At 35.8% G+C, this 12,054-nt stretch overlaps 2 protein-coding genes across 2 annotated transcripts in view; one reads left to right on the top strand and one right to left on the bottom strand.

The window, feature by feature from the left end:
- The window catches only part of CD2AP (CD2 associated protein), a 78,994-nt gene that overhangs the window by 47,221 nt on the left and 19,719 nt on the right, over positions 1-12,054 (top strand). Inside the window, exons 7-13 of the mRNA XM_080917078.1 lie at positions 46-124; positions 467-561; positions 2,351-2,455; positions 4,275-4,311; positions 5,486-5,548; positions 10,770-10,935; positions 11,284-11,426. Coding sequence (XP_080773204.1) covers positions 46-124; positions 467-561; positions 2,351-2,455; positions 4,275-4,311; positions 5,486-5,548; positions 10,770-10,935; positions 11,284-11,426 — 688 coding nt within the window. The remainder of the gene's footprint in view (positions 1-45; positions 125-466; positions 562-2,350; positions 2,456-4,274; positions 4,312-5,485; positions 5,549-10,769; positions 10,936-11,283; positions 11,427-12,054) is intronic.
- On the bottom strand, positions 9,182-9,719 carry LOC308420821 (ubiquitin-ribosomal protein eS31 fusion protein-like). The gene has a single exon (XM_080917079.1). It carries the CDS (start codon positions 9,683-9,685, stop codon positions 9,215-9,217), a length of 471 nt encoding a protein of 156 aa, XP_080773205.1. The 5' UTR covers positions 9,686-9,719; the 3' UTR covers positions 9,182-9,214.

The raw sequence follows: 12,054 nt of genomic DNA on the forward strand, positions 1-12,054 counted from the left end.
TTTATTTTAACTTAAACTAGTTAATAGTGACTTTTTCTCTTCTAGCCTTTAATCCTACCATCACTGGGCTCTAGAACCCAGAATGTGGAGGTAACAAAAACAGACATTGATGGCAAGATTAAAGGTGAGTTCTAAAATAAACTACTATAGTATAAATATGCTCGTATATTACTAACTCACTAGAGGGACTTGTTACACTGAACTAATTCCCAGAATAGTAAACCCTACTGGATAAAAGTGCATGAGGTTGAGAATTCTAATGTGCTATGTTCATTTTAGATTCTCTGAAGTTTAAACTATTCCTAATACATATCAGACTCTGAGTAATATTTGAGTGATAGTGAAAACTTTTTCTAATGTTGAGCATATGTTTTAAAGTTATTTAAACTTTACTTGCTTTTTGAATATATTACTTTGCACAGAGTCGTCAATTTGTAAGTCACAGTATTTATATTCTTTGTTTCAGCTAAGGAGTATTGTAGAACATTATTTCCCTATACAGGAACCAATGAGGATGAACTTACATTTAGAGAAGGGGAAATAATCCATTTGATCAGTAAGGTAAGATATTTTTAGTGATCCGTCATTCACAGTTGTGCCTTTTTTTGTTGTTTATAGTGTTTACTTCAGATGTGCTGGGACTTTATTTTGTTTTTGGTTTCTTGGAACTTGGAGCACAAACACAAGCTTGTAAAGTGATGTTTTTAAAAAGTTTTTGTCATGTGTATTACTTACTATTGATATATTAAAAACCAGTGATCGGGCTGGAGAGATGGCTCAGCGGTTAGAGCACTAACTGCTCTTTCAGAGGTCCTGAGTTTAATTCCCAACAAGCACATGGTGGTTCACAACCATCTGTAATGGGATCTCTGATGCCCTCTTCTGGTGTATCTGAAGACAGCAACAGTGTACTCATATAAGTAAAAATTAATAATTCTTTTTTAAAAAAAGTGATCGTGGGCTGGAGAGATGGTTGAATTGCTAAGAGCCCTTGTTGCTAGGGTTCAGTTCCCAACACCCATATGGTTGCTTAGAGCCATTGTAAGTCTACATCCAGGGGATTAGACATCTTCTTTTGACTTCTGCAGGTACCACACATGTGCATGATGCACATTCACACATGTAGACAAAATAACCAAGCATTTACAATAAGAAATCTTAGAAAGAAATGATCAGTGATCACATTACTTATTCCTTTATTAACTCCAAGAATTGTATAGCCTAAAAGTTTATTAATAAGTAATAGATAGTGGGATTCATCTTCCCAAGTGAAAGGGTGAATCTGTGGGATGGGTACATATGCCATGCATATGGAAGTCCCAAGGATAACCTGTGGGAATTGGTTCTCTCCAGATTCCACCCTGTGTGTCACAAGGTTTGAACTCAGGTTATCAGGCTTGATGACCAGCCCCTCTATCTGCTGAGCCATCCCCCCAGTCTTGGTACAACTATTTTAAAGAAATAAATCATTGTTTAAATTAGGATAAATTCTAAGGCCATGTAATGGGAAAAAGTGCTCATGCATTTAGATGTGGGCAGAATGTTATAATAATACTTACAAGAGGATAATATGTATTTACTTTTGTTATAATTCTGTGATGTGTTTTGTTTTGAAGCTCATCTTACTGTTTAAACTGTTAACATTTGGCTTAATGTATGTGATGTTTTGGAAATATATTTTATTGTGTACCTTTAAAGTATACAGATTATGAATTCAAAAAGGATAGCAAAACAGTTACTTTAATGAAACTAATATATCCAGTGTTTCACATTGCTTCCCACATGGGAGATAGATAAAGTAGTCTACTCATTTAATATCACTCCTTCTCATTTTTAATATTCATAGCTTAGACTGATAAAACAATATTTTATGTAGAGTGCTAATTTCTGAAACTACTAGATAAGTAATTTTCAGTGTATACATATAAAATGTAAGGGTAGCTTAAAAACTTCAATTTAGGAATTTGTTCTTTTTTGATTCTCCTTACCTCTTATATTTCTTCCCTACCTCTTCTATCTCCATAAGACATTTTAACTTAAAGATTACATTTTAAAATTGATTTATTTTAAAGCATTAAACCAGATGTTTGGTTGTTGTTGTTGTTGAAGGGTATCTTGCTCTTGCTAGCATGGTCTTCCTTAAATGGCCTCAAACTCATATCTGAGGGTCAGCCTCCCTAGTTCTGGAATTAAATACCACATCTACGAATTAAACTCAGTTTTCTAACTCCTGCTACAAGTAATGTGCAGGGAATGTTTTTCGTAGGAAATCTTTATACTAGTGTTCAGGTTGCCCTACATACATACATAAATATATAGCTTCCATGTGTAACTGTTGGTTTGCATTTAGGAGACCGGAGAAGCGGGCTGGTGGAAAGGTGAACTGAATGGTAAAGAAGGAGTGTTTCCAGATAACTTTGCTGTTCAGATAAGTGAACTAGATAAAGACTTTCCAGTAAGATTCTGTTTGTATTTTAATGATGATAATACGTTGTTTACCTATATTTTTTCAAAAATAATGCTTTTACATTGCTACTAGATCCATTTAATCATTCCTAAGACTGCATATTTAAGTTAAAATTGATTTGCCATGAAACAGTATTGTATTTTAGTCCTTTAATTTATTCTTGACATTGACTATATGTACTGAACCAGCTTTGACTTTTTTACCTTTTCTGACTTATCAAAAGCTGGCTTTGTATAATTGAATACATTCTTAACTTTCTGAATGAGAGTATTTAATGTTAATGAAGAGTGTCAGTTCATTTTGCTTCCTTATACATGTATTATTTCTGTATTAACAAAACACTGGATCATTCATTTGTACTAGATCGTTTGCTTTTGATGCCCCTACACTTTCTCCACATGCAAGGCTGCCTGAGCTTACAAATCAGAAAAGTTAGGTGTATACAGCAAAATAGGTTGTCTCCCTTCAGTTCAAGCCTATGCAGAGCTTGCTAATCCTTGGAGTCTTTAACTAAGTACACCACTGGCAATCACTTCATAGAAGCTTAGGCTAAGTTCTTTCCTGTGTTATATTGCATTCAGTCTACTTCTTAGTCTTTTCTTAATGAGCACTGTTCTGCTTTTGTTGTTACTTATTACTTACTCTTAACTTGGAGCAACAGAACTCGAAGTGTTAGAAACTTTCAGAGACTTTAAATGAAATCTTAAAAGTGAATTAATGTTAAGAAATTGAGGGGAAAGGAGACCTTTGCCTTTAACTGTAACTATGAGAATTCCTCAGACTTAAGGAAAGCTATGTCTGTCTATTTGTTATTCTTTTTGGTTTTTAACCTCTCTTATGTATTTTAAAGTATTTTTTTAACTTACCGCTCACAGTTTTGTACATGCAGTGTACATGGATGACATTTCCTTCCCTTCATTATCCCTTTAGTCACACTCTTCACTAGACCCTTCCTTTCCAACAGACCCTTTAGTTTATGTTCTTACTAGTTACAGTTTTCTTTGTAGTCATCTCTATTTATTGCCATTGACTGTGGCTGGGCTTTATTTGCTTGAGTCTTGAGCAAGGGCAAATTGCCAGTGGCTCTAGCACAGAAAAATGACAGCTCACACCCAGGATCCATTCATTGTCTCTCTCTTCTCACGGGGAGGGCCCTTCTGAGCCTTCCTCAGCGCGTGATGCATTGCTGATGGGCTCAGTCTTGCTGCTTTGAGTTCATAGATGCAGTGTGCATCATATAAAAAACAGCTCTTCCATGTCACGTCTCTCACATTCTTTCTGCACCTGCGTCTGTAGGGATGAGACACATGGACAGCTTAGTGCTGAGTGCTGAGAGGTCGTTTATTCTCGGCACTGTCTTGTTATGACTCTGCATTATATATAAGTTACTGAAAGCAGAAACAGGTTAATCAGAGAGCAACACTATGAGTATAAACTTTATATAGTGTCTATATAGAAAGCATAGGTAGTAGTTTCTCCACTGGGGCCCATTACTTACCCCTCCATGTGTTTTTGACCAGGTTTGTATCTCTGAGATATGAAGAGAGGCAAATTGATGTTTAGACGAGGATGGAAACATTTTACTCATCAAGAGTTTTTGGTTTTACCTAATTAATTTTTAAAAAGTATTTGGCTAACTTTTGATCAAGGAATCTGTTTAGATATAATATTTTTTCACCGACCCTTTCGAGAGTTATGTTTTTAATATTTTATATTTTGGCAAGAAGATGAAAAACAATATAATTTAGATTAACTTATCATAACTTTAAATAGTTAATCAATTTTAATCTTTTTTTCTTCTCCCCAGAAACCAAAGAAACCCCCTCCTCCTGCCAAAGGTCCAGGTTTGTAAAAAATGCATTATTTAGTTTGCTATTTTTTATATTTTTAAGTTAAAAAACTAATAAGGTAGACCATTGAATTTTATGAGCAAATTCAGTTAAAATATAATTAAGGTATATTAAATCTATACAAAATTAAAATGTTCATGTGCATTAAATGTTCATCGTCATTTTTTACAAAGTCCAAATGATATAAGGATCTTAGAGATGTTGGTGCATATCTGTAATTCCAGCACTTTTAGGAGTGTAAGTTCAGTATACATATTGACTATATAGTTAGACTCTGTCTTTAAGAATAAAATAAAATAAAATGGGGATCTTAGAGGTAACTTGGGTACTTAAGTTATGGGAATATTGAATCAATAAAGCTAATCAAGTTTAAACTTGTTTTAGAATGTTTCGGTGGAAATACTTACTTAAAAAATATTTTATATGTGTGGTTGTTTTGTCTGTCTGTCTGTGCACCATGTGCATGCATTGCCTATGGAGGCTAGAAGAGGGCAGGCACCAGGTCTGTTTTTTTTGCTTGTTTCTCTGAGACAGGTCTCACTTTGTAGATCTCGCTAGTCTTGAGCTTATTATGTAGACCAGGCTGACCTATCTCAGAGATTTGCCTGCTTCTGGCTCCCCAGAGCTGGGTTTAGAGATGTGTGCCACAGTATCTGGCCCCATACTCCACTTTTTTATTTTTGTATTTATTTTGAACAAATGCTTCTTTATGCAAATATTCCTAGATACTGAATATAGTTTGGAGGCTTCGTGTTTTTTGTTTTTTGTTTTTTTCCTTTTTGGGGGAGGGTTGCTTTCTTTTGGTTTTTCAAGACAGGGTTTTCACTGTGTAGCTGAAGGTGAACCTTGAGCTAACCAGATAGTTCACATTAGCTTCAAACTTAAGATCTTCTGCCTCTGCCTCCCAAGTGCCAGAGTGCCAGATGTCACAATTATGCCATCCCTATTAATATGGCCTTGGAACTGAAATAAAATGTAGTCTTATATGCATAGATGCATTCATAAGACAAATTTGCCAAATGAAGAAATATTAGTGGTGCTAATCCAAATATACATGAATAAATTGTTTTGAATTCTAGTGTTTTATTGAGTATCAGAAATTACCATCTTTTCTTATTCTGTATGTTATTTTTAAAAATTAGTATTCACTTTCTTCCCTACCTCCCAGCTCCAAAACCTGACCTGTTAGCTGCAGAGAAGAAAGCTTTTCCCTTAAAGGCTGAAGAAAAAGGTAAGGCTGACTGCCCCCTTATCCTTTGTCTCTTAAAGACATGACCACCACAATAGATCATTTACACTTTCTTCATGCCCTTGTTGATTTTTTTTTTTTTTTTTTTTTTTTTTTACTTTGCACCATTCAGAGTTTTCCAGTAATGAGTATTGTGTCAAACTGATAGGAAGTTAAACCTTTGATTTTACTGAATAGAGTTAGGGTTAAATGATTCCTTCAGTAAGATGGAGTATTTATTGTTTCATATTACGTATTAAAAAAAAAAAACTAGGTGCTCGATAATTGGCCTACTATTTTTATAGTGATTTGGAGAAAATGAATTTTAAAATTCTTTAAAATTTAACTATGGAGATTACTACGTATTCTTTAATCTCATTGTGTATGAACATGGAAAGTTTTTCTAAGATACCATATATTTTGTCAGCGTTTTATATTGTTAAGTTTAAGAAAGATTTTAAAAAATGTAAATATATATATATATATATATATATATATATATATATATATATATATATATATATATAAATAGATTGGTCAGAACCTTGAATTTTGCTTATGGGTGCTTTTATTTCTATGGCCATGTTAAGAGTTTAGCCTGTTGTCTCTTGGCTCCCTTCTTTCTTGTACTTAATTTTTGAGTCACAGAAAGTTGAACCAAGGGCTAGCAAGACTGACTCAGCAGGTAAAAGTGCATTGTTGCACAAACCTGATGATCTGAGTTTGGTTCCTGGAGATTACATCAAGGTTGTCCTATGTACTTTCTACACATGTACTGTGGCATGTGTGACCCCCCCTATTATGCACACACATACTAAGAAATGATGAAAAGAACAAAAGGACAATAAATCAAAAGTATACATTCTCATATGCTTTCTTCCCGCTGTGGGCAGTCTCCTTTACTATAAACATCTGCATCCGAGTAGTGTATTGCTCGTGACTGGTGGTTATAATCATAATTGATGCTATTATCTTGAGTTCAGCTGTTGAGTTACGGTGCATTGTACATTCTGTTGGGTGGACCAGTTTGTCTGTCATGTAGCCATCTTTTTGTACCATCAGAGTAGTTTGATTGTCCTGATGTCCTCTGCTCTCTCTGTTTTCCTCTTCCTAACCTTTGGTAGTCACTTTTTCTTCACCTGTTTCTTATACTTTTTACGCTTCCCATTATTCATAGTGTGTAGCTGTTTTTATTGCCTTCTTTCATTTATTATGTATATAAAAATCTACGTCTGTTCTTATGACCTGGCATCTCATTAAATGCTTTCACTACTGCTTCATTGTCTGTGGGAGCCGTGCTCAGGAAGGAATGGTGTGGTTGGTTCTAAGTCTTTGCGGTTGTAAGTACAGCTGCTGTTAACATGCATGCAGATTTTTGTGAATGTACATTTTAGTTCACTTAAATACTTACCAAGGATAAATGCCAAAGATGAAATAAACACCAGTGACGACAGGGTCATTTGGTAAGAGTGTGTTTCTTTTTGTAAGCAGCTGCCAAACTATTCCCAAAGTACCATGTTGTGTTTCTGCTAGTAGTGAGAGATTGTTTTGTGTCCTTGGCAGCATGTAGTGTTTTCTTTGTTTTGGATTTGTATTCTGGTAGCTGTGTCATGGTGTCTCATGGTTTTCACTTTCCTAATGATGACATCTGATATTGAATGCCTCTTCATGTGCTTGTCAACTAGATCTTTGGTGAATTATATGTTAAATTTTTGTGTTTCTTTTTAACTGAGTTTAAGAGTTCTTTGTTTATTTTGAGTAGCTGCTCACCTTTTTCCATTGTGTGGGTGCTATTTTTCTTGTAGAACAGAATTTTGTTTATTTTTCTGAAGTTTTTTTTTTTTTACAGTCCCCTTTAAAAAAAATCACCTACTTTATTAATGTATGCAGAGAAATAAAAAGAAAATACTTTTTGTTTCATAAACTTCTTGTGCAAATTTACATAATCAAGTACAAAAATATGTACACATTTTGTTATATACAAAAAAACCCCTGAAGTTTTGATCCGATCAATGAAAGTGTCATTAAGATGTATAGTAACAATAAAACAAAAAATTACATAGAACATCATCTTCTAATATAACTTCATTATCCAATGAGACAAAAGATGCAAATGTATATGGTAAAGTTAAATCAATGGATTGTTATGAAAATATCTATTTTGAAATTGTTGGGCATGTCTTAGGAATTTTTCAAGTTTTATGAACTGCTACTGAGTCCATCATTAATGCTTGCTTCTTTATTTTCAAACATCAACTATTAACTAGATTTTTTTAAGAAATGGATTATGTGTGTGTGTGTGTGTGTGTGTGTGTGTTTGTGTGTCAGTGCTAGGACTGTGTATGTGATTTGAGGACAACTAGTGGAAGTTGGTTCTCATTTCACCATGGGTTCAAGTTATCATCATACTCAAGGCCATTTCTGTCTTTGTGTTTCTATATTGTAGGGATTTTATATTATATGATTGTATGTTTCTGTCTTTATATTTAAAACTGTGATTTTAGAGTTTTGTTTAGCTTCTTTAGCCTGTTCCAAAGACACTTTATAGGCAGCAGAATGAAGTCAGATGGCCCCGATGCTGTTGCAGAGATGAAGGCAGGACACATGCGTGTGGGATGCTCAGCTGTGCAGAGTACCAGAGTGGAGGGTTCTGCACAGAAAGAGCACTTTGGAATTTGCTTTGGGATTACTGTGGGGCTTTGCCTGGATGCTGTGAAACTTAGCAGCTTCCAGTAATTGGAGATGGTGAGAGTCAGTCCCGCCATTTAAGTTAGATGTTGAGGTCAGGAACAGCGAGAAAGCCCATAGTATCAGGGATACATGCAGTTCCAGGCTCCTGTGTCCCAGGCTAAGGATAACATCAGGAACACATAGTTAGAAATAGAATACGACAGTTATTAAGACAGGAGAAAGATTCCCAATAGTGGGAGTGGGCTAGAGGGAGGGATAAGTTAAGCAGCGACCTCTTTCTGCTATTTTCTATAAAACATTTTCCAGTATTTTCTAGAAATTCAAATTTAGCTATCTGTTACAATACTATAGAGGATTCTACTTGATTATGGCCAGAAATAGGGAGTTTTGTATTTTTCTCTTAGTGGTATAGGTATGTTATATATTACTATATTTTTGAGGCTTTCTTAGGGTTTTAGTGCTGTGAACAGACACCATAACCACGGCATGTCTTATTTATAAATGACAACATTTAGTTGGGGCTGGCTTACAGGCTCTGAGGGTTCAGTCTATTATCATCAAGGTGGAAGCATGGCAGCATCCAGCCAGGCATGGTGCAGGAGGAGCTGAGAGTTCTACATCTTCATCCAAAGGAAGCCAGGAACAGACTAGGTATCCTCAGAGAGCTGGGAGGAGCATCTCCAAGCACTCCCTCCCCTCCAATGACACACTTCCTCCAACAAGGCTACTCCTTCTAATAGTGCCACTTCCTCGGCCGAGCATATGCAAACCATCACAAAGGACATGTAGAAATAGACTTTTAGCCACACATTGGTGACTCACACCTTCAGTCCCAGCACTTGGGAGGCAGGAGGACTTCTGTGAGTTCAAGTCCAGCTTGTTGTACATTGTAAGTTCCAGGATAGCCAGGACTAGATAGACTTTATCTTTTTTTTTTTTTTTTTTTTCAGTTCCTTCTTTTTATTAAATCATACACAACTACTTGTCCTTTGGTTTGTTGAAGCAGTAAGTCAGACAACACTTGCCACAGTAATGCCTGTCAAAGTGGCTACCCATGAAAACTCCAGCACCACATTCATCAGAAGGACATTCTCGACGAAGTCGGCTGATTTTGCCATTTTCATCTACCTTATAGTATTTCAGCACCGCCAGCTTAACCTTCTTCTTCTTGTGCTTGTTCTTCTTGGGGGTGGTGTAAGACTTCTTCTTCCTTTTCTTAGCACCTCCACGAAGTCTCAACACAAGATGAAGGGTGGACTCCTTTTGAATGTTGTAGTCAGACAAAGTACGGCCATCTTCCAGCTGCTTACCAGCAAAGATCAACCTCTGCTGATCAGAAGGAATTCCTTCCTTATCCTGGATCTTGGCCTTTACATTTTCTATAGTGTCCGAGGGCTCAACCTCGAGCGTGATGGTCTTCCCCGTAAGCGTCTTCACAAAAATCTGCATCGTGGCGGAACCTCCACCCACGATGGCGGATCGGAAAGGAGACTTTATCTTTTTAACAAACCAACAAACAAACAAACAGAAAACACCCAAACTTTTAAAGGATGATCACATTGCTGTTTTTCACAAGCTCTGAGGGAATTATATACATGGTAGAATCCAGGCAGTATGCCCGATTTATTTAAAGTATTTGCCTGCATGAGTGTTTATGCATGGTATGAGTGCCTAATACCAAGGATACCAGAAGAGGGCATTAGATCCTTTGATCTGGATTTGCAGCCGATGAGTTTTATCAATTGGTTCTGGGAACTAAGCATAGGTTGTCTGCAAGAGCAGCCAGTGCTCTTAACTGCCGAGCCAGCTCTCCAGCACTTATGTTGTATATTTTTGAGAAATTTTTAATTTTCAAAGAGTTGTGGTGTTGGTTCAAGTTTAATATTCACTTGTTTCTAATTAAGAGGAAATTTCATGAAATTGTTTTTAGATTTTCATACACATTCTTCTCTTAAAGACAAATAATCATTCAGCATTCGACCTAAGTTTATTATCTTTTAATTGTGACTGTTAACTCTCACTACTGGACTAGGATCTGAACTGTGTGTATATAGATGTTCTGTTGGTATTTGTGATTAATGCCTGAAAAATAAGAAAGCGAATATTCTGTGTGTACGTTCATAAGTGTTTGGTGCCTTTTTGTTAGTAAAGTTATTTTTAATGAGTGTGACATACATATTCATAATATAGTTCTTTAAGTTTTTTTTAGCACTATTCAGAAATGTCCGTTCATTGAGTTACTTCATCCAGTAGTGTTATGACCCCTAGTAGCAAACAAAGACTGGAAGCATAGCTAAGAGCATGTGTTATATCTAATCAGGTACTTAGTGAGTTTTGGCTTCTCTGGGTCATTTTTAAAAAGGTTCCTAGTCGCATTAAAGTGCAACCTTCAAACAGTGCGTACTTACACACATACAGGACATGAAGGTTAAAATTGATCTCTGCCTCACTCTTTCCCAGTCTGGCAATAGTGTATAAGAAAAACAAGCCTAAATATCTTTTAATTAATAATAAGTATTTTTTTAATCTTCAGATGAAAAATCACTGCTAGAACAGAAACCTTCTAAACCAGCTGCTCCTCAAGTCCCACCCAAAAAGCCCACTCCACCTACCAAAGCCAATAGTTTACTGAGGTCTCCTGGAACAATGTACCCAAAGCGGCCAGAGAAGCCAGTTCCTCCTCCACCACCAACAGCCAAGTAAGCCTTGACCTAATTTAAAATTAGACATTGATTACCTACCTTTGACCTAAACGTCTCTGTTGCCTTTCAAAGTTTAAATATGTTTCCCATACATTTATTCTTTGTAGACTAATAATTTTGTTAAATGTTAGTCAAATATTCTGAATAAATGAACAAAACTTTTTACATTTCTGATTTTGTTGTGATCAGTTTTAGGGTTAGCAGCTTATGTTTATGCATAGTTTTACAGAACAGATGAAAATTAGTATTCTGTTAAACAAAATCTTTAATGCAATTAGATCACTAAAAGTTCTATTTAACCTCCAAGTGATTTTTTTTTTTTGTATGTTTGTTTTCTCATTTCAGAATTAATGGAGAAGTTTCTACAATTTCTTCAAAGATTGATACTGAGCCAGTATCAAAACCAAAGCTAGATCCTGAACAATTGCCAGTCAGACCCAAATCAGTAGACTTTGATGCCTTTGTAGCCAGGAACTCAAAAGAAACAGGTAAGCCAGAGTGGGCAAGATTAACAAAGAACTCAGAGGGATTCTAGAATCTTAGATTTGTGTGCAACTTGAAGAAGTAAATAATGACAACTAGTTGAAATGGGTTAAATTTAGTAGCCAGAGTGGGAAAGTGAGAATGACAGGTGGGCAAAATACAGTCCTGCCCGAGCAAAAATTTCTTACTGAGAAACAAAAATGAGCAAGCCCGACAGACATGCTTAGTACTTCATTATGTCTTGACCATATGTAATGACCATATCTTTTACATTTGTCAGAGTTGAGTACAGTTTGGTTTTTAAAATTTGAAAATTAGGAGCTAGAGAGATGGCTCAGTGGTAAGAGTACTGGCTGCTCCTTAACCCACATGAGCTCACAGTAGACCATAGCTCTAGTTCCAGGGGATCTGAAGCCCTCTTCTGGATGCAGCCTGTATCTGCACATAAACTTTTTAAAATACTAGGATGACATAGACTCACAGTGCCAGCTGTAATTGTAGTTTATAAAACTTAAAACTCTTTGTCTTTATCTGGATAAACCTATTATCAGCAAGAAAATCACTTCACTTTTACCAAGTAGTGTTTCTTTAGATTTAGTTTTTGTTGATTGTTTGCTTTTGGTCATGCTTGTC

The sequence above is a fragment of the Micromys minutus genome, assembly GCF_963924665.1.
Source record: "Micromys minutus genome assembly, chromosome: 5".
NCBI lineage: Eukaryota > Metazoa > Chordata > Mammalia > Rodentia > Muridae > Micromys > Micromys minutus.

Coding starts and splice junctions, on each gene's coding strand:
- LOC308420821 (XM_080917079.1), bottom strand. CDS start 9,685: ATGCAGATTTTTGTGAAGACGCTTACGGGGAAGACCATCACGCTCGAG.